The sequence below is a fragment of the Podarcis vaucheri genome, assembly GCF_965113315.1.
Source record: "Podarcis vaucheri genome assembly, chromosome: 7".
NCBI lineage: Eukaryota > Metazoa > Chordata > Lepidosauria > Squamata > Lacertidae > Podarcis > Podarcis vaucheri.
In genome coordinates, this window is record NC_138765.1 from 3,613,171 (window position 1) to 3,636,309 (window position 23,139).

The 23,139-nt window shown below is 48.9% G+C and overlaps 1 protein-coding gene across 3 annotated transcripts in view; it reads left to right on the forward strand.

Annotated features, from left to right (window-relative positions):
• Positions 1 to 15,223, forward strand: part of GMFG (glia maturation factor gamma) — a 33,050-nt gene extending 17,827 nt beyond the window's left edge. For all 3 annotated transcript variants that reach the window (XM_082231402.1, XM_082231401.1, XM_082231403.1), the window contains 5 exons: positions 82 to 131; positions 7,999 to 8,048; positions 10,632 to 10,714; positions 12,889 to 12,962; positions 14,934 to 15,223. In XM_082231402.1, the coding sequence (XP_082087528.1) occupies positions 82 to 131; positions 7,999 to 8,048; positions 10,632 to 10,714; positions 12,889 to 12,962; positions 14,934 to 15,005 (329 nt within the window). In that variant the 3' untranslated portion in view covers positions 15,006 to 15,223. The remainder of the gene's footprint in view (positions 1 to 81; positions 132 to 7,998; positions 8,049 to 10,631; positions 10,715 to 12,888; positions 12,963 to 14,933) is intronic.
• Positions 15,224 to 23,139: the final 7,916 nt, after the last annotated feature.

A 23,139-nucleotide genomic window follows, 5' to 3' on the forward strand; every position in this document is an offset into this window, starting at 1 on the left:
CAGGGAACTTGCACATGCAAAGCACAGCTTTCTAAGAATGGAGAAATCCCCTTACTAGGTTTTTGTCTCCTCTCTCCTCAGTGAAGGTGGACAAAGACAGGCAACTGGTGGTGCTGGAGGAAGAATTCCAGGTATGTAAAACCTTTCCGCTTCTTTTTTTCTATTTAAAATGAGAATCATTCCTCCTGCTTTACTTTTTTTTAAGCCCCCTGATTCAGGTCAAATTTTTAAAAAATACCCCTCATTTGAATTCAGAGGCTGCAAAAGAAGGCTGATAGGCTTCAGGTTGAAGCAACACAAAGGTGTTTTTATATCATATTTGCCTGAATATAAGCCGCATCTTTAAAATTGAAGGGGGTGGGGGAAGAAAAACCCCTCCAAATATAAGCCACCCCCTTCCTCACTGCTCCTGGCTACATGGATGAGAGAGCTGCACTGCGTTTCCGATGGCCTTTCCCCTTCCTCGCTCTCTCTCTTCCTGGCCTCGGGGGAAAAGATGGCGCCACTTCCCCACGCTCCTGGTGCTGTTTGCCCCGCGCTCCTGGCTACATACTGTAATGTGGCGAATATAGGTAAAGGTAAAGGGACCCCTGACCATTAGGTCCAGTCGTGACCGACTCTGGGATTGCAGCACTCATCTCGCTTTATTGGCCAAGGGAGCCGGCATCCAGCTTCCGGGTCATGTGGCCAGCAGGACTAAGCCGCTTCTGGCGAACCAGAGCACCGCACGGAAACGCCGTTTACCTTCCCGCCGGAGCGGTACCTATTTATCTACTTGCCCTTTGACATGCTTTTGAACTGCTATGTTGGCAGCAGCAGGGACCGAGCAACAGGAGCTCACCCCGTCGCGGGGATTTGAACCGCCGACCTTCTGATCGGCAAGTCCTAGACTCTGTGGTTTAACCCACAGCGCCACCCTCGTCCCTTTGTGGCGAATATAAGCTGCACTTTAACTTTTCATGGTCAGAATTTGGGGGGAAAGTGCGGCTTATAGTCAGGCCAATACGGTATATATGCTGTGCACACACACACACAAATTGCAGCCTAGTGCAAATTCCCCAAGCTGGTGCCTTCCAGATTCCAAACATATTGGACTTCAGTGTGCTGACTGAGGCAGATGAGAGTTGTGGTCCAAAACATCTGGAAGGCTGGTGTGCTACACCCCCATGGCAGGTGTTCTGCTGTACAGACCAGAGCAAATGGCTCCAGGTGACTCATATATGTGACGCCCAACCACACAGTGTAAGGAAAGGTAAGCAACCCTCTGAGGTCACACGCAGGCTTACATGAACTGAGGAAAGTTCTCCCTAGCTACCAGGTGTGGCGATCAGTTAGATTCTGACTGTGGGGAGGAGGCTTCAGATTTCATCGCAACACTTATCTAATCGTTTACCTGCAGTGTTCGTACGCTGTATAAAAACAGCAGATTTCCCCCCCCCCCTACAAAGCCAGCAGGTGATTGAGCTGCAGACTTTGTTGTGACTATAAAGTGAAGGCATTACAGAGTGGGTTTTTTTTTCTGGAGAAAAGCGTAATTGTCTCCACTACAGACAAATGTAAGGCTTGAACAAGCTACTCTGCCCAATCATAGTCTTGTTGTTGGGAGGAGGTGGAAAGCAGGGATGTGCAGACAGACAGTGCAGAAGCAGAAACCTGCTTTTTTATATTGCAGGGGAGTGGAACTGTAATCAACCGGTTCTCTCACACACACGTGTGTGCACACACTTACTTTTCACTTCACTTCACTTCAGCCTGCGACAGCAACTGAATTCCCAACTCTTCCAGCAACTGCCTGGAATCTGACATGGAGAGACATCTCCTTTTCCCCAAAGAAATTGCATCAGCTCCTCCATTCCACCTTCCTGCATTCTTGACATGAATTTTGTCGGTACATTACAAATTACGAGGCTGGGTTAAAAGCAAATTGAATTTCAGATCAAGTTTAATATCTCAGGGGAGCGATGTGCTGATGGCGTCATTTGCTTTCATATTTAATTCAACACGTTATGCAAGAACCCTCACACGCGTTAGCAAAATGTTAATCAAATGGCAGCACGGAATATCCACTCCGCTGTGTTTTAGGGAAGCAGGAAAACTAGCGGCGGGGGTTTCAAGGGAAGATCTCTCCCCATTTCTTAAAATATGAAACGACGGGAAAGTTTTGCTTGTCATAATGGGAGCCCAGCTGCACACACTTTCCAAGAAAGGAACTGATGCATAATAACAATCCTCTGAAATAACCCAAGATGGTCCTAGCCTGGGAATGGAAGCTTGTAAACAGAGTCAGCTTGTTAGGGGATCCTAGAGCCACAGCTTGCTGAAAACAATGGACTGGAGGGTGAGTTTGTCCAAATGTCAATTAGTGCTCCCTTCTCAGTTTACATCACGTAGTTCTTGTGCCTGCTGGCGTCATTTGGCAGCGCTTCCAGATGGTTGCTGTTTTGGGGTAGGATACAGTGAGGTCCGTATAGTAAAAGCCATGGTTTTCCCAGTAGTGATGTATGGAAGTGAGAGCTGGACCATAAAGAAGGCTGATCGCCAAAGAATTGATGCTTTTGAATTCTGGTGCTGGAGGAGACTCTTGAGAGTCCCATGGACTGCAAGAAGATCAAACCTCTCCATTCTGAAGGAAATCAGCCCTGAGCGCTCACTGGAAGGACAGATCGTGAAGCTGAGGCTCCAAGACTTTGGCCACCTCATGAGAAGAGAAGACTCCCTGGAAAAGACCCTGATGTTGGGAAAGATGGAGGGCACAAGGAGAAGGGGATGGCAGAGGATGAGATGGTTGGATGGTGTTCTTGAAGTTACCAGCATGAGTCTGATCAAACTGCGGGAGGCAGTGGAGGACAGAAGTGCCTGGCGTGCTCTGGTCCAGGGGGTCACGAAGAGTCGGACACGACTAAACGACTAAACAACAACAACATAGTGACGTCATCAGGGCCATCTTAAGCATATCCAGCTCCCTCTGGCGCCCGCTCCCCCGTTTCCCAGAGTTTTTTAGGGAGGACGGCACTGCTGGCAGGGCTGGAGGAGGCGGATAGCAGCTGGAGGGCGGCTCCTCTGGCGGGGAAGAGGCTGGATGCAGTGCCTCCTGGCTCAGCTGGCAGCTTCATGCCACGGTGGCTACGGCAGACGGAGGCTTCAGGTGCGGCGCTGCTTCGGCGTGGCATGGTGGAGGTGGGCGAGGGTGATGAGCTGATGCTGGGAAGCGCCACATCCAGCCTCTACCTCTTCCCTGGTGCCCTCTAGAACTTGGCGCCCCGGCGCCCCACGCCACTAGCCTCTATGGGTAAGACGCCCCTGGACATCATGACAAAACCAGGGTGCTCAATTACAGTTGACTTGGCACCTTTGCACGGCAAACTCCCTCCCTCCCCCTCGGCCCCCAAACCAGACTTTTTGCAATAAGGAAAGTTAAAGAGAATTGCCTGGGATAACAATTGCTTGGTGCAGCTATATGGTCATACCTCATGTTATGTTTGCTTCAGATTGCGCGTTTTCAGGTTGCATCCCATGGCGACCCAGAAGTGCCAGAAAGGGTTACTTCTGGGTTTCACTGCTTGCGCATGCGCAGACACGCAAAATGACATCACGCACATGCGCAGAAGCTGCAAAACACGACCCACGCATGCGCAGACCTGGGTTGCGTTCCTTTCAGGTTGCGAACGGGGCTCCGGAACGGATCCCATTCGCAACCAGAGGTACCACTTTACTCGCCCCACAAACAAATAAGAAGAAACACTCAACAAATAGCCAACTTCACTTAACCTTCCTGCACCCTTTGTGCAAACAAATAAGGATGAATGAGGCTCAATCAACAGGCCGCCAACAAGTGACTTTACCCTTAGCTTTTCAGGCTCTGAGGAGGCCTCGTTTACATCCACCTTCCAGCCTTGCCCTCCATCTCGCTGCACCGAAGTCTGCAATCTCACACATCAGGAGTGTGGAACCCGTTGCTCTCTAGAAGGTGTTGGACTTAAATGCCTACCAGCCCCAGTTAGCATGGCTTGGGGTGAAGAATGGTGGGAGATGTAGCCCTGCAACATCTGGAGAGCCACAGATTTCCCCATCCCTGCTATATGCATTTATCTGGAAACATTGAATTCAATGGGATTTCTGAGTGTGCATGCATAGGATTATTCACAAGGCTGGTGAAGGAGGGCCAGCTTCTGCAGCTTTAACAAGCGGACTTCCAGTCGCCCCTTGTGCCACCTGCTTCAATTTCTTCCCCTTGGTACAATTTCTTCCCCAAGACTCAGCTGCATCAAAGGGCACAGCAGTCTTGAACAGGAAGGCTGTCGATCCTTCCAGCCATCTTGTTTGTACGTATGTGGCAGCAAGCTCTGCTTAATTCTGCTCCTTTGCCAGTTCATTACAGGGCTTGTGGTGCCTGCTTGGCTGCAGCAAAGAGGATTAGATAATGGGCTAATTCAGAAGGAAAGAACTTGTGAGCCCTTCCTCCCTTTAGCAGCAGAGATGAAAAGGCAGTGGGAAGCAGCAGTCTTCAGTGAGGGAGGTGGTGTGCATGCTCCTTCCTTTTCCTCTATTATTATTATTATTATTATTATTATTATTATTATGCTGCCACATACACCCGGACAACACCATTACTGGCCCCAACAACATCACACATACCATCTTGGGACTATTTAATTGCTCATCGTCTAACATTGTGTATGCCATCAAATGCCAACAGTGTCCTTCAGCTCTCTATATTGGACAAACAGGCCAAACCTTACGCCAAAGAATAAACGGACATAAATCTGACATCAAGAATCACAAAACAGAGAAACCAGTAGGAGAACACTTCAATCTCCCAGGACATTCTATACAAGATCTCAAAGTAGCTGTTTTACTACAAAGGAATTTCAGAAATAGACTGGAAAGAGAAGCTGCTGAATTGCAACTCATTACCAAACTTAAAACCATGGAGAGACCTGGTTTGAACAAAGACATTGGATTCTTATCTCATTATACATGACTTAGCCATTTCTCACCTTCTCACCCTTGCCTTTTCCTGTAAGACCTATTGCAGTTGTTAAGAGTCGTCAACAGGCTCATCTCAGCTATCTGCCAATCTCCCATTCCCACCACCCTTCTGAGTAATATCCCTCCCCACCTTCTCTCTATATAGAAGGATCTGGCAACTTCTGTTTCAGTGTATCTGAAGAAGTGTGCATGCACACGAAAGCTCATACCAAGAACTAACTTAGTTGGTCTTTAAGGTGCTACTGGAAGGAATTTTTTTATAATAATAATATTAATATTAATAATAATTTATTTGTATCCTGCCCATCTGGCTGGGTTTCCCCAGCCACTCTGGGCGGCTTAGAACAAAGATTTAAAATACATCAAAATAATACATCAATCCCTAAGCCCAGTTTCAAACCCACTGAGGACACTTTGTGGGACCGTTCCTCTCCCATACACCCAGATAGAGGACAGAAACCTTTCAGCTACCGCTGAGCCACAGAGCCATACACCTTTGTGCAATGTCAGAAGTGACAAGCAAAATTCAGCATCGCGGGGTGGGGGGTGGGGGGGCAATCTGGCTGCAGCTGCCTGGAATGCTGGGTGGGAGCAAGGGCTAAGCAGAGTGCCACCCTTGGCATTCGATGCCAGACCCACCTTTCAGCCTGCACACAGGCATAGCATCTGAGCTCCACCCTTGACAGGGAATAGCCAGAGAGCAATGGCGGAGGAGATGTTGTACTGCATAGACCTGGGTTCAAATCCCTACTCTTCTGCAAAGCTCATTGAACACTACCCCCTTGGGCTTTTCCAGATGACCTATTTATTCAGCATTCATCCTTAAGTGTCTTATTGTTTCCCAAGGGTTTATATACCACTTGATTGTAATGAAAGCTCAAAGAGGCGCTGACAGAAAGAATAGAACAAAAAAACTATCAGTAATAAATAGTTAAAAACAATGATTTGATCCATTCCAAACAGAATTGAAATCAATGATAAGCTAAAAGCTGGATTAAAACAAACGCCAGCATTCTGTATCTGGATTTTGTTGTTGTTTAGTCGTGTCCAACTCTTCGTGACCCCCTGGACCAGAGCACGCCAGGCACTCCTGTCTTCCACTGCCTCCCACAGTTTGGTCAGACTCATGCTGGTAGCTTCCAGAACACTGTCCCACCATCTCGTCCTCTGTTGTCCCCTTCTCCTTGCACTCTCCATCTTTCCCAACATCAGGGTCTTTTCCAGGGAGTCTTCTCTTCTCATGAGGTGGCCAAAGTCTTGGAGCCTCAGCTTCACGATCTGTCCTTCCAGGGAGCACTCAGGGCTGATTTCCTTCAGAACGGAGAGGTTTGATCTTCTTGCAGTCCATGGGACTCTCAAGAGTCTCCTCCAGCACCAGAATTCAAAAGCATCCATTCTTGGGCGATCAGCCTTCTTTATGGTCCAGCTCTCACTTCCATACATCACTACTGGGAAAACCAGAGCTTGAACTATATGGAGCTTTGTTGGCAAGGTAGGCTTGCTTAAACAAAAATGTTTAATTTTTTGGCACCTGTTTTGGCAGGCGCCCAAATGAGTACAGTGAAGGCACCTGCCTGGTGACGACAGCAGGGAGTTCCAAACTGTGGTTGCCACACTAAAATATCAATGTATTAGAAGTGCAGAATGAGTATTATGTGACACTTGTAACAGTGCCAGTTCCTTGGATCCATAGGTGCCAACTCCCTGGGGCCCTGAGTGCCCGAGCACTCACAAATTCCCCATGAAGGGGCCAGGCACCCACAAATTTTGGTGCCAGGGCCATGCACCCACAGTCCCGGTGCCAAGCTGGCACTCCTGCATGGATCAATGAGCTCAAGTGGGCACATATAGGATAAATTGATCTCCTCTGAAGGAGAGGGCATGTAGCTTGTGAGTCCTTCTGGATCCCTTGCTGTTACTTGAGGCTCAGGTGGCCTCAGTGGTGTGGAGCGCCTTCCATCAGCTTCAGCTGTGGCCCATCTCGCCCTTATCTGTTGTCTATGCTCGACTTCTGTTGTCTATGCTCTAGGTTAGATTACTGTAATGCATTATACGTGGGGCTGCTTCTGAAGAGTTCGGAAACGTCAGCTAGTGCAGAATTTGGCAGCCTGGTTGCTCACCGGGGCAAGATGAAATGAGCATATCACACTGCACTGGCTGCTGATTAGTTTCTGGGCCCAATTCAAAGTGTTGGTTTTGCCCTATAAGGCAGTGGTAGGCAACCTACGGCTCATGGGTCACAAGCGGCCCCCGGGGTCGTTTAACTGGCCCACAACCCGCCCCTGAATCGAGCCACCTGCTCAGCGAGTCCCCATGCACTGCACTAAACTGGTGCAGCACGGCGTGGGGACTCGCTTCCACAGCACCAGAAATCGCGTCTGCACAGACACTGGAAATCACAGGCATGCGCACTCACACACACATGCAATCCGTCCCACAGAGGGATCTCTGCTGGAGTGAACTGGCCCAGGCAAGGCAAACCTTGCTGACCCCTGCTATAAGCCCTTAAACTACTCAGGACTGCAATACTTCAAGAACTGCCTTTCCTTATGTGAACCAACCTTGGACCCTGCAATCGTCATCTGAAGCCCTTCTTCATGTGCCTCCACAACAGGTCTGGAGGATGGTAAAATGAGAAGGGGCCTTTTCTGCGGTGGCTCCCTGCTTGTGGAGTGTTCTCCCCGTGGAGGCTCACCTGGCGCCATCATTACATATCTTTAGGTGCCGGGCTGAAATGTCTTGCTTCAACCAGACAACCAGACCTTGGCCTGATTGACATTCACCCTGATAGGATTGTGGGGAGTTTATTTCCCTTCCTGTTAATCACTCGCTCGTCCTACACTATTCAATTTGCCCATCACTTTCCAAACTGGAAACAGCCACAGTTTTTGAAAAACGGATTTGTTGTGCAGGGGGTGGGGGTGGGATCTCATCCCTTCCTACGCAGCTACTCCCCTTGGGAAGACCCTTGTCTACAAAACTGATGCCTGTTTTTGTGATCTTCTTTAGGACATCTCTCCAGAGGAGCTGAGAAGCGAACTGCCAGAACGCCAGCCTCGATATCCTAAGTGTTGTTTGAGTGTGTTTGTGGGGGGGGGGGGACAACCTGATTCAGCCCATACACGCTTCCATGCTCAGCTATAGTTTTGAGGAGGTGGCCAGAGAAAGGGTTTCCAATGGATTTCGGGACAGGCAAGCGGAAGCCTAGTTTGTTTATAGAATTTTCTGCCAGAAGATTCTGTGATGGATGGGATGGGTAAAAGGTAAAGGTAAAGGGACCCCTGACCGTTAGGTCCAGTTACGGATGACTCTGGGGTTGCGGCGTTCATCTCACTTTGCTGGCTGAGGGAGCCGGCGTGCAGCTTCCAGGTCATGTGGCCAGCATGGCTAAGCCACTTCTAGAGAACCAGAGCAGTGCACGGAAACGCCGTTTACCTTCCCGCCGGAGTGGTACCTACTTATCTGCTTGCACTTTGACGTGCTTTCGAACTGCTAGGTGGGTAGGAGCTGGGACCGAGCAACGAGAGCTCACCCTGTCGTGGGGATTCAAACCGCCAATCTTCTGATCGACAAGTCCTAGGTTCTGTGGTTTAACCCACAGCGCCACCCGCATCCCCTGGATGGGATGGGGGACAACAGCAATTCCTTTCACATTCAAAGGCAAAGTGAGGCGAGGCGACCAGAACACAGTATCCCCAATGCGGTTGCGTGATATAATTCACATGCAACTGGAGCAGGAACCAAAGATGCTTTTGGACTAATAAGGCCTGTCCTGGGTGACTTGGGCCCTTTTTCACACATGGTATGGACACAAACCTTTTACGATTTGGCTGTCAACAGCTACTAGGTGTGATGCCTCTGCTCTGCCACCAGAGTCGGAGGCAGCAATGCTGGGACCCACAGGAGGGGAGAGTTGCTCCTGTGCTCACATTCTGCTCCCTGGATTCCCACGGGTGAGCACATTGAGAACAGGGTGCTGGGTTAGATGGGTCATTAGACTGCTCCAGCAAGCTCTTCTTATGTCCGTCTCCTGCATTCTTAGCACAGGAAGTGTGCTGGTCTGGGGGGGGGGGGGGAGGTACTAATACCGTAGCCGAAGTTCAGTCCAGAGTCACTAGCAGGGTAGACGATCACTAGATGAGACGCGAGGTCCGAACCAGGGAACCGGGCGGGGAAGCAGGAACGCTGGTAGAGCAGCAGCAGGAAGCCAGGCGGGGAACAGGAACACTGGTAGAGCAGAAGCAGGGAGCCAGGCGGGGAACAGGAACACTGGTGGGTCAGCAGCGGGCAGCCGGGTGAGAAACAGGAACACCGGAGAGTCAGGAGCAGGAAGCCGGGCGAGGAACAGGCACACCGGGAGTGCAGGTCTAGGTCTGGGTAAAGCAGGTACTCCACAACGACGTTGCTCCCGCAACCTGGGACCGGGCTGCCTGACCTTTATCTTCTTCTAAGGCCGGGGGCGGTCCCGGCCCCCAGGAGCCCCGCCTCTCCTGGCCTTAAGGCGAGCACTCCTCCTGGGAGAGACCAGTTCCCTTCGCCTCTCTGCCCTAAGCCTCTGCAGTTCAGGAGAGGCCGGAGGGTTACTGGGCCCCGGGGGAGGCTCACCTGTAGCCACTGAGTCCTCCAGCACCTCTGGGGCCAGAATGGTCTCACCTGGTGCCTGCCCCTGAGGATCTGGCACAGGTGCAGGCTCCTCAGCATCTAGGCCTTGCCCCAGTTCAGCCGGCCCTGGAGGCGGGGACTCCTGTGCCGCCTGGGATTCCTCCGGTTCACTCTCAGACTCGGAATCCCAGGCCATCACAGGAAGTAGCCCAGTGCCTACTGGGAAAATAATAATAATAATGATAATGATAATAATAAATAAATTTATTTATACCCTGGCCAGAGCCGGGCTCAGGGCGGCTAACACCAATAAAATCACAGTAAAAAACATGATGGGGGGGGAAGAAACAACAACCCAATTTAAAATACAGGTTAAAATGCAATTTAAAATGCAGCCTCATTGTAAAAGTAGCCCATAGATCCAAACCCTAAGGGGAGGGAAACATAAGGGTCAGACTGAGTCCAAACCAAAGGCCAGGCGGAACAGCTCTGTCTTGCAGGCCCTGCGGGAAGATGTCAAGTCCCGCAGGGCCCTGGTCTCTTGGGACAGAGCGTTCCACCAAGTTGGGGCCAGTACTGAAAAGGCCCTGGCTCTAGTTGAGGCCAATCTAACCACCTTGCGACCTGGGATCTCCAAAATGTTGTCATTTGTGGCCCTTAAGGTCCTCCGTGGGACATATCGGGAGAGGCGGTCCCGTAGGTACGTGGGTCCTAGGCCGCATAGGGCTTTAAAGGTCAAAACCAGCACCTTAAACCTGACCCTGTACTCCACCAGGAGCCAGTGCAGTTGGTAAAGCACTGGATGAAAAGGAGAGAGAGAGAAAAAAGAAAAGAAAAGAGGGGGGGGGGACATTGGGGAATGAGACTTGTGGGTTTCCGCATCCAGGGAGCTCCAAAGCCTAAGGTGTCCTCACATCGGAAGCTTTCTTCCACCCCTTTGCCAGTTGGAGACAAGGTGGTCCAGTTCTTTCCCACCCACCAATGCCTACCTTGCCATGAGATGCCCAGTTGCTTCCTTGACTGTGCCTGTGTGTGTTTACATTTGTAGTTTACAGCTATAAATACGTCCACGATGATGGCCGGGTCTCGTACCCTCTCTGCTTCATCTTCTCCAGCCCAGTCGGTGAGAACCAGTGACTTCCTCAACTGCGGGGTGGGATTCTCAGCTTCCTGTCCAAAGAGTGGAGCTTGGTGTATGTCGAGAACAAATGCGAAGCTTTGAGGGCGGTGGCGGGGAGGCCTGTAGGGTTCGATTCTGAGTTGGTGCAGCACCAAAGGGCCAGGTTTTCAGTCCCTGCGCCTCCCCGTAACAACAGCCAAGTGATGGGCGTTGTGACCCAAAAGGTTCTGGAAGGTGCCAGGTTGGGGGAAGCGATTATAACTGGCATTACTGTGATAACGGCCGTGTTCACACCATGCATTTTTAATGAAAGTTGTTATTAAAATCTGTAAGGACAAAAAGGGGAAGCTTGCACAGAAAGAATAGGAAACCTTGGGGGGGAAAGCATAATAATAATAATAATAATAATAATAATAATAATAATAATAATAATAATTTTATTTATACCCCACCCTCCCTGGCCAGAGCCGGGCTCAGGGTGGCTAACACCAGTAAAATTACAGTAAAAACATGTTGTTGTTGTTGTTTAGTCGTGTCTGTCTCTTCGTGACCCCGTGGACCAGAGCACGCCAGGCACTCCTGTCTTCCACTGCCTCCCACAGTTTGGTCAAACTCATGCTGGTAGCTTCGAGAACACTGTCCCACCATCTCGTCCTCTGTCGTCCCCTTCTCCTTGTGCCCTCCATCTTTCCCAACATCAGGGTCTTTTCCAGGGAGTCTTCTCTTCTCATGAGGTGGCCAAAGTCTTGGAGCCTCAGCTTCAGGATCTGTCCTTCCAGTGAGCACTCAGGGCTGATTTCCTTCAGAATAGATAGGTTGGATCTTCTTGCAGTCCATGGGACTCTCAAGAGTCTCCTCCAGCACCACAATTCAAAACCATCCATTCTTCGCCGATCAGCCTTCTTTATGGTCCAGCTCTCATTTCCATACATCACTACTGGGAAAACCAGAGCTTTAACTATACGGACCTTTGTCGGCAAGATGATGTGTCTGCTTTTTAAGATGCTGTCTAGGTTTGTCATTGCTTTTCTCCCAAGAAGCAGGCGTCTTTTAATTTCGTGACTGCTGTCACCATCTGAGTAAAAGCATAATGGGGGGGGGGGAATCAATTTAAAATATAGGTTAAAATGCCATTTAAAATACCTCCTCATTTTAAATATAGCCCATAGATCAAAACCATAAGGGTTAGACTGAGTCCAAACCAAAGGCCAGGCGGAACAGCTCTGTAACATAATGTTCAGCAGGAGGAGATGAAGCAATGGCCGTATTTCCCATGTGAGTGGGAACTTAGGAATTCATGTACAGGTTTGCCACATGAAAAATTAAAGGAATGAGAGATAGTTCGAGTCCCATATTGGGCAAAAGATTTCTGCGTTGCAGTGGGTTGGACTACATCACGTTCATGGAACTTTCCAACTCTGGTTCTATGATCATAGATTCCCTTGCTTCCTAGTTTGTTGTAGTCCAGGAGAAATACAAAGATAAAGAGCATCCATCTATCTAAACATACTTTTGCAAAGTCTACACCTTGGAACAAACAGGATGGACCATACAGTCATGGGCTTCTTCATTTTGAAACAAAATCATGCCATATTGCCAAACCATCGGCACAGAGAGTTGTTAGGAGACCCCGATTCCCTTCCCAGAGCGGTTTAATACTTAGCCCCTCTTCGCAGGGAACAGAATTGCAGTCCTGGGAGGGCAACAGGGGGCTCCTCTTAGCACCCTCAAGAAAAACCAAAAAAACCTACAGCACTCAGAAATTCTCTGGGGGACGTCATCTCTGTTTAAAGTTGTATACTGGTGCCTCAAATGTATGGTGTGATCGTGGCAAATGTCTTTGGACATTCCAAAGTGCTGTAAAAACGAGTCATTTGAATGATTGAACGCCAGTCATTTGTTAGGTTCCCCCTCCCCCACCCTACCGGTGGAAAAACCCAACAAATTCCACTTCTGTCGCAGAGAGATAAGGCAGTGCCCTTCAGCACCTGTCTGCCTTGGGTTCAAGTCCCAACGTCGCCGTAGCAGGAGCTTGTTTTGTGGCCTCGGGGAAGTCCGCCTCTCTCCACCTCAGCCAGTCCTTAACTCCCTGACCCGCTGTGGATCACAGCAGCCATTGTGAACGAGATAATGAACAGTCATTGCAACTAAAGGAGCTGCCTTCTTTCCCCTCGCAGGGTGCAAGCCGGAGCAGCAGATGATGTACGCCGGGAGCAAAAACAGACTGGTGCAGGCAGCTGAGCTCACCAAGGTATTCCAGGCACACTTCTTACCTCTGGTTTTGTCCATAGCTGTCAAGCGTCCCTTATTTGGCGGGACAGTCCCTTATCCCAGCGCCATGTCCCGCTGCTGTCCCTTATTGATGGTGTCCCTTAAATAAGCTACTGAAGGTAATGGGGCCCTTTCTATGTCCAGCTGACCTTTGTCAACAACAAATTGTTGCTGTTTTTTGTGTGTTGAATATATGTTATATGGTAATTTATGGACCTAATAGGTATCTAAAGCCATTTGCACGCAACAAAATATGTATTTTATCAAAGTAATTGTTTTGGCTGCTGATCCCTTATTTTCGAGGCTGCTGGTCCCTTCTTTTCAAATCTGTAAGTTGACAGCTATGGTTTTGTCCCTGGTCGTCTTGGCATTGTTTTTGGCCTCTCTTCCTGCCAGAAACAACCCCCTCCCCAGCCTCTTGGGATTCTAGAGAGCAGCCTGGTTGCCTGGCGCAACCCGGAGAACGTGCATGTAACCTTAAACCCCCAGGAGAAGTGGAAGAGGATGAGGCAACTGTGCTTTCTCGCTTACATCTTCCTCTCCCCCTTTCCCCATGCCTATATGTGGCTTTTGGTCTTGGGCAGCGGGGGATTCTTGTTTTGGGTGCCAGAACCGGGATTCGATTCCTAGACCAGGGGTAGGCAATCTCAGGTCCCGGGGCCACGTGCGGCCCAATCACCTTCTCAATCCGGCCCACGGACGGTTCGGGAATCAGCATGTTTTGACATGATTAGAATGTACTTTTATTTAAAATGCATCTCTGGGTTATTTGTGGGGCCTGCCTGGTGTTTTGACATGAATAGAATGTGTAACTTTATTTAAAATGCATGATAATGATGATGATGATGATGATGATGATAATAATAATAATAATAATAATAATAATAATAATAATAATAATATATTATTTATACCCCGCCCATCTGGCTGAGTTTCCCCAGCCACTCTGGGCGGCTCCCAATCGAGTCTTAAAAACAATACAGCATTAAATATTAAAAACTTCCCTAAAGAGGGCTGCCTTCAGATGTCTTTTAAAAATAAGATAGCTGCTTATTTCCTTGACATCTGATGGGAGGGCGTTCCACAGAATGGGTGCCACCACCGAGAAGGCCCTCTGCCTGGTTCCCTGTAACCTCACTTCTCGCAATGAGGGAACCACCAGAAGACCCTCAAAGCTGGACCTCAGTGTCTGGGCAGAACAATGGGGGTGGAGACGCTCCTTCAGGTATACTGGGCCTTTGAGGCCATTTAAAGCACCAAAGTGTCAGCACCAACACTTTGAATTGTGCTCAGAAACGTACTGGGAGCCAATGTAGGTCTTTCAGGACCGGTGTTATGTGGTCCCGGTGGCCGCTCCCAATGAATCTCTGGGTTATTTGTGGGGCATGGGAATTCATTCATATTTTTTCCCCAAAATATAGTCCACCACCCCCCATGGTCTGAGGGACGGTGGAGCGGCCCATGGCTGAAAAAGGTTGCTGACCCCTGATCTAGGCCAACCCCTGAAGCTGAGGAAAGAGAGACTGCCACGTCTTTCAAAATGTGCAATATATTAAATAATAAAATCCTCACCTTAGCCCAGTAGTAGGCCACCTGCTCTGCATGCAGAAGGCATAGAAACATAGAATTGTAGAGCTAGAAGGGATTCCCAAGGGTCATCTAGTCCAGCCCCCCCTTTATGCAGAAATCACAGCCCCAGGTTCAGCTCCCAGCTTCTCTGAGTAGGACTGGCAGGAGACCTCTGCCTGAAGCCCGGAAAAGCGGCCGTTACTCAGCATTGACATTACTGAGTTAGACCAAAGGTCGGACTGGGTGTAAGGTAGAATTATGTCCCTCCTCTGCCCCAGCCAGCTCCTTAGCTACCTGGGAAAGGCAGGGAAGGATGCTTGGCCACATTCTCAGCCTAGGCAGACCGCCTTCTCCACCTGACTGCTGCTCTGTTTTCCCCCAGGTCTTTGAGATTCGGTCCACAGACGACCTGACGGAGCAATGGCTGAAAGAGCGCCTGGCCTTTTTCCGCTGATTGGTAGGGTAATCCTGGAGGGCTGGACCTTCAGTAAACTCCCCACTCATAGCAGGCCCTGTAATCTCACTCCCCCCCCCATTTCACCCTAGAGATACCACTGTATAGTGGGTGTATGTGGAATATAGGGAAATGTAGCTGAACTACTGTCTCCATGACCAGCGTCACTGGCTTTCCCCCGCAGAGGAATTAAAATGAAATAAAGCGATTGGACCTAATTCTTCTTTTCATTTTGCATTGCGCTGAGCCTGTGTTCTTTATGCTTGAATTGTGATCTTCTAGGGAGGGACATCTGGCCGCTAGCTACCCTTGGGCCTCCTCCAGGATCATTGAGCATTTATTCTGATTTGCTTGCACAAAGCTTACCCAATGCCTGATTTTCAGTTGAGCATTTGTTCTGATTTGCTCGCAGGGAGGTTATACAACAATGAGCATTTGTCTTGGTTGCATCCTTACTTGCTTGTGTGGAGGTTATATGTTTTCCTGCTAACCAGTCATTCAGCTTACACTTTTAGTGCATTAAAAAAAACCACTGGCTCAAGCAACAGAGCACTTTAATCCATTGCACATACCTAAATTTTTGGTATGCAACTGAATGCCTCCCACAAAATAAAGGTAAAGGTAAAGGGACCCCTGACCATTAGGTCCAATCGTGACCGACTCTGGGGTTGCAGCGTTCATCTCACTTTATTGGCCAAGGGAGCCGGCGTACAGCTTCCGGGTCATGTGGCCAGCATGATCAAGTCACTTCTGGCAAACCAGAACAGCGCACAGAAACGGCGTATACCTTCCCACCGGAGTGGTACCTATTTATCTACTTGCATTTTGATGTGCTTTTGAAATGCTAGTTTGGCAGGAGCAGGGACCAAGCAACGGGAGCTCACCCCGTCGCGGGGATTCGAACCCCCGACCTTCTGATCGGCAAGTCCTAGGCTCTGTGGTTTAACCCACAGCGCCACCCGAGTCCCTTAATACTGACAGGTTTATCTCGTTTTGGTCATGTGCACACCACACATTAAAGCACATTTATAACAGTCATGGCTTCCCCTAAAGAATCCCAGCTCACCCCTTAGAACTGCAGTTGACAGCACTCTTAATAAACTACACTTCCCAGGATCCTTTGGGGTGGAGCCATGTTCCTCAAATGCACTTTAAATGCATAGCTTGCGTTTCTCCCCCACCACAGTGCAACCTTTCGCCACCTGGTGGCGCCTTCTGTCCATCAGATGGGTGCCGGGCGGGACAGTCAGATGTTTCCTGTCAAGTTCTATTATATCAGGGGTCGCCAGGCTTTCAATATGAGGTCTCACATATCAAATAGCTGAGGAGATGGATGGTTTTCACAAGTGCAGCTTTTCAAATTGCAGAAGGGCTGTGGCAGCAGAAACTGCACACCTGCTGAGAGGATTTCACCACAGGCTTGCCACATCGTCATAGGTGCCTCGGGAACAGAAGCATCAAAGCAGTTCCTAAAGCACCACCTTATCGCCACCCACCCAAATCTCTGTCTTACTTGACGTATTTTCTGTCCAGTGCAGAGGTAAGATAGAAGGTGCTTTTGAGAAACTGTGTAATGAAATGATCCTACACATATCAGTTTGTGTTGTGTGATTGTTCTCACGGCAGCTAAATTAGGTGACTGCATGGCCAAAGTGCTGGAAAAAAGCAAATACATTTCCTTCTCTTGACTTTGTAGTTAATTCATGTGTTAATTTAAACCACCAGAGGACATGATTTTGTCTAGTAATCTAGCCAGCTCTTGCTTGTAACCTCTCTATCTAAGCTAGCTCCAACCCTAAAACAGGAGCCATTATGTTTGCTGTTCTCTCTGGAGAAGATGTCTGCTGTTTTCTTTTTATCATCTCCATTCATTCTGGTAAATAGTTCCTGCATGAATAAAGCCTTTGAACTCCAGAAACTGTAAGCAATCGTTCCAATCTAATTCACCCAAATTGCAAGATCTGATAACCCAAAGTAGGTCCAGAAAAAGGCAACTGAAAGAAGAACTACATTTTAAAAATAACTTTTAAAAAAGCATGCTTGGAGCTGTTCAATTCCTCCCCACCACCGGAAGAAGTGGCTGCTTGGACCATCTGACCTGGATCAGGGCTGTGTGGAGGGGTGTGTGAAAGCCTTTCTGCCCTGCATGATCCTCCCCATTCCAAAGTCACCCCCCCCAGCTACTCTGGGTCCCTAAAGGTGCTATTTCCAATAACTTCTTCTTGGTCAGACTTGGCTGAGCAGCCATCCATTCTGCCTGAGCCTGCTCTTTCCGGCTCTCTCTGCTTGCCTTCTTCCCTCTTTCTTAGTCTCGCAGGACTTCCCCATCGCCCTCAGCCCCGGGTCTCATCCCGCTCCCTGCACCTTCCGTCGGCTCGGCATCTTGGCGACACCTTCCAGCCGTGCTGTGAAGCTGATAGCTGATACGGCAAATAAAAAGGAAAACACTTCTTTTATTTCATGCGCCATTAATTCGGGGAATTCATCGCTGCAAGATGCGGCTGTGGCAACAAGCCTAGATTAGGCCTATTCATAGAGGTGCCGAGGTCTCCCAATGGCTATTAACCTTGATGGCTAAGTTTAGACACACATTCCCCTTCAATAAGGAACCGTGCGCTGCTCAAAAGCTTCTGAGGGACATCTCATTGACCACTGCACCGAGGATGCGCGCTGGACCAGGCCAGTTTCTCCTGGAAATGATCAAGAGGAGCTGGGCGGGGGGAGAAGGGAAAAGAGCAGAGAAGATGAGTCGAAGGAGAAAGGTTTTAAGGAGAAATATTAGACTGGTGAGAGATATTAAACCACTGTAGTGCTATTACTACCCCCAAAAGATGGGAGACAGATTGTCCCCGGCAAGAAAACACTGCATTTCAGAGATATATCACCCCCTGGAGACCTCCATGAGGGAGAGCGATGGCCTCCCTGAGGGATTCATATCCTCCAGAGATCGGGGGTAATTATTGCTTCGTTTATATAGATGGAACGAGCTTCCCTCCATCTACCCGCCAAATTAATCTGGAAGGCGATTAAGCAGCCTGCCATGGGTAGTGCTTTCTGCTGAGCGCTTTGCTCTTCGAAGGACAAAAGGATGGAAGAGGAGAAAGGGGGGGTATGATTGTGTGTAAGTGACATTACTTAACATTGATCTGCGGTCTGGCTGATCAGCCGTTGGGTGAGGACCTGAGCCGACGACTACGACTTGCTCCAGGAAAACGGGTCTGGATATTTGCACGCTGTTCATAAGCTGCATCGCCTTCGCCCGAGGGAAAGAAGCAAGTTTCTGGACCTGGGAGGCGTGGAGCACAGCTTCCGAAAGCCATTTGGGTTTCTAAAAGCTGGGAGTGCCAGAAGGACCTGTGCAACTGCCCACGACAATGCCAGATTCTGTATACGACCAGTACATAGCTGTCAACTTTCAGATTTGAAAATAAGGGATCAGCAGCCTTGAAAATAAGGGATCAGCGGACTCATGTGTCCTGGGGACAGTCTACGGGGTATCTAACAATCCGGGATAGCAGCGACAAGCAGCAGGAAATGGCGCTGGAATAAGGGAATTTCCCGCAAAAAAAAGGGAGGTTGACAGCTATGGACCAGTATAAAGCAAGCAGCACATAAGCAGCACACAAAACACTAAAAAAACCATTCTACGTTCTAAATCTTATATTAATAATCCAAAAATTGAGAGAGCTATGTACAAGATCTACTATGGAAGCCACAAACAGAAAACTCATTCAAATGGTGTCCAAAAGGAAGATACGGTCTTTAAATGTTCCTTTAGCCAGGCTCCTGTAGATATCAACAAAGGTAAGCTGGATCAAACAGAGTGTTGGTGATGTTATGCTCAAGGGTTAAATATCAACGAGGATAAGTTTGATCAAACGAAGTGTCGGTGATGTTGAGCACAATTCTGTATACGAGCTGCAGGGCCCCTGGACAATTTGGACCTTAATCTTGGCACCTCAGCTGCCAATTTAGTGAGAAAGAAAATGAAAAGAAGGCTGTACGAATAGCTTGCTGGATCCGGCCAATAGCCCGTCTAGTCCAGAATCCTGTTCTCACAGTGGCCAACCAGATGCAATCAGGATCTGAGCGCGAGCAAAGTTCTCCCCACTTGTGGTCTCCAGCAACAAGTATTCAGAAACATTACTGCCAGAGCACAGCTATTAAGGCAAGTAGCCATCGATAGCCCTCTCCTCCAAAAATTTGTCCAATAACCCTCTTTTAAATTCATCCTAGTTGTGGGGCCATCACTGCCTCCTGGGGGAGCGACTTTAACTTTGCGGACGTCCTTCCTTTTATCTGCCTTGCATCTTCCAACATCCAGCTTCCTTGGAAGTCCACCAAAATCCTTCTTTCTCATTTTTTCTCTCCACCCTGCGAGGAACTCTTCCATTAATTTATCCCTGGCAATGTCAGCTTGGATCAAGTCACTGTCATATCGTGTGAAGTCTTTATGTCAAACCATGTGAACCATGGAGAGCGGCAGATCTGATGAGCCTCATACCCACGCGAAGATGACAGTCGGGTTATTGGATGGTTGCTCTGTGGGGGCCAAAAGGAGGGGGCATGTTTGATTTGCGGTGCAACCATCAGGCAACATGACGCTTCTGAACATTTTTAACCTCTTCAGAATATATATATTTTCTAATTGTTATTTGTCCTTCAGGGTGGGATACAGTAAAAATTTCCTTTAAAACTCTTTGAGTAGGCAGTAACGGGGAGAAGGAGTGCCAGCTTGGCACTGCGACCGTGGGTGCCCAGGGCTGCGGGTGCCATGCAGTGTGCATGGCGCTGGCACCAAAATTTGTGGGTGCCCGGCCCCTTCATGGGGAATTTTGTGGGTGCTCGGGCGCCCAGGGCCCCAGGGAGTTGGCACCTATGATGGGGAGAGCAGATAGGGACAGCAGTCTTGGCTGACTGCATACATCAGTCTCAGCAACCCATAACCTGCAAGTGCCTGAGGGAATGACCAAAGGTGACCATGGTCAGAAGCATTTAAGCTTCTGAAACGCCAGTTCCTGGGAATCACAAGTCGGGAGAGTGTTATTGCCCTCAGGTCCTGCTTAGGAACATCAGAGGAGCTCGCTGGATCGAGCCCGCCTGGTCCAACATCCTGTTCTCTTTTTTTATATACATAAATTTTTATTCGTTTTTTAAACATATTTTCAACAATAATTAAACATACTTTTATATTAAAGCAGAGACATCACCTTGCCAACAAAGGTCCGTATAGTTAAAGCTCTGGTTTTCCCAGTAGTGATGTATGGAAGTGAGAGCTGGACCATGAAGAAGGCTGATCGCCAAAGAATGGATGCTTTTGAATTCTGGTGCTGGAGGAGACTCTTGAGAGTCCCATGGACTGCAAGATCAAACCTCTCCATTCTGAAGGAAATCAGCCCTGAGTGCTCACTGGAAGGACAGATCCTGAAGCTGTGGCTCCAAGACTTTGGCCATCTTAAGAGAAGAGAAGACTCCCTGGAAAAGACCCTGATGCTGGGAAAGATGGAGGGCACAAGGAGAAGGGGATGCCAGAGGACGAGATGGTGGGACAGTGTTCTCGAAGAAACCAACATGAGTTTGACCCAACTGCGGGAGGCAGTGGAAGACAGGAGGGCCTGGTGTGCTCTGGTCCATGGGGTCACCAAGAGGCGGACACGACTAAATGACTAAACAACAACAAATGTTGAGGGATGCAGGTTTCTGCATCCCCATTATATATCAGCAGTGTGGGAAGTTCTGCAGATTTGCCTCCCCGACCCAAGAGAGATGAGTTCTCTTTTTGAAAAGGATTAATTTTCTTCGTAAAACGTATGCACCCCTTGATTGTAAGGGAAACAACCACCACCTCGGAAAAGATAAATTAATCAAGTATCAGTAAGAAAGAAATCAACTGCAATAATGTAAGGCTTCCAAAAAGATTAAATGCTTGCATCAACTTTCTAAACATCTGGGTAGGGCTAAACAAAAATGTTTTTAGCAGGCCCCCAAAAATGTACGGTGAAGGCTTGATATCAATTGGCAGGAGTTCCAAAGTGTAGTTCCTGCAATACTAAAACATCAAGTTCCGACCAGTGTGGAACGGGTACGATGTGGTACGTGTGGCAGTCCCCGTTCCACTGATGGAAGTACTATCAACCTTACTGTATGCTTGTGAAACATGGACCACTTATAAACACCATTGCCAGCTCTTCGAAAGATTCCACGAACGGTGTCTTTGAAAAATGTTACACATCACTTGGGAAGACAGGCGAACTAATGCCAGTGTACTGGAAGAAGCAAGGATCGCCAGTGTTGAAGCAATGATTCTTCAACATCAACTTGGTTGGACTGGTCGTGTTGTGCGGATGCCTGATGATCGTCTTCCAAAGCAACTACTCTATTCCGAACTTAAAAATGGAAAGCGTAATGCTGGTGGTCAACAAAAGAGGTTTAAAGACTCTCTCAAGGCAAATCTAAAAAAAAATGTAGTATAAGCACCAACAATTGGGAAACACTGGCCTGCGAGCGCTCCAGTTGGAGAACAGCCTTGACCAAAGGTGTCCTGGGCTTTGAAGGCACTCGAACTCAGGACGCAAGGGAGAAACGTGCTAGGAGGAAGGCATGCTTGGCAAATCCACACCGGGATCAACTCCTGGCTGGAGACCAATGTCCCCACTGTGGAATCCAGAACTGGCCTCCACAGTCACTTACAGACCCACTGTTAAAAGCATGTTTATGGAAGACAATCTTACTTGGCTATGAGGGATTGCCAAAGAAGAAGAAGAAGATTTTTGGGGTCACGAAATTTCGCAGGTCAGCTGGTCCCAAGTTGTTATGGGTTTCATATACTAATGGTAACACCTTGAACTTGGTTATGTAGCAAACCGGCAGGCGGCGCAGATCTTCGAGCCCAGCAGTTATACGCTGCAGCTTTCAAATGCAGAGTTCAGGCTGGCCGGTGTGGAGCCAGCGGAGCCAAAGACTCCTTGGAGAGATCTAAAAGGGCAGGCCTCACCTTCTCTCTCAGCAAAGCCAGGCAGAAAACAGAGCCGCCTCTCTCCGCAGAAGGGAACCGGGGACTTGCAGTTCTGGCCTGCGGGCAGCAGGGGGCATGGTTACCCAGCCCATGGCTTTGCAGGGAAGAGGGGCTGGGATTTCTGTTGATTAGGATTACTGTTTGTCAACGTGGAGGGAGGAAAAAAGGGAATTAAGGGTGATTTATTTATTTATTTTGCTAGCTGCAGGAGCTAATACCTAGAGGAGGAGGAGGAGGGGTGCCAGAGATCCCTTTCTAAAAAGAAAAGCTGTCAGCGTTGCTCAGGCCTGCTGGAAGGATATGGAACAAGGAATGCTATTATTATTATTATTATTATTATTAATTTATATTATGACTACATTTCTATTGGGACGTGGGTGGCGCTGTGGTCTATATCACTGAGCCTAGGGCTTGCCGATCAGAAGGTCGGTGGTTCGGATCCCCGTGACGGGGTGAGCTCCCATTCATAGCTGTCAAGCGTCCCTTATTTGGCGGGAAACTCCCTTATCCCAGTGCTGCATCCTGCTGCTGTCCCTTATTGATGATGTGCCGGGTTTCAAAGGAAGCAGCTCCTCCCCCTCCCTCCCTGCCGGCCAGGGAGGAGGGAGGCTCCAACTGTGTTGCTTGGCTGCGTTGCTCACCCAATAAGGAGACTGAGAACGACTGGGGGGTGGAGCTTGCATGCCTTGTGCCAATCAAACCGGCCGCGTTGCCTGGGGATTCACCTTTGCTCAGTGCTTCCCAGTGGAGAGGTGACGGTGGTTTTCCTTGCTGCAACCCCTTTGCCAGGTTGCTGCGCTGTGGGAACCACCGCTTGAGGTTTCGTTTGGCTGCTGGCAAGGCTTTCTGCCTTTGGCTGGGAGGGGCTCAGAAGTTGAACATACCTGTGCCCCTTGGAAAATCCCTTATTTTGGCTGCTGATCCCTTATTTTCGAGGCTGCTGGTCCCTTATTTTCAAATCTGTAAGTTGACAGCTATGCTCCTGTTGCTCGGTCCCTGCTCCTGCCAACCTAGCAGTTCGAAAACACGTCAAGTGCAAGTAGATAAATAGGTACCGCTCCAGCGGGAAAGTAAACGGCATTTCCGTGCGCTGCTCTGGTTCGCCAGAAGCGGCTTACT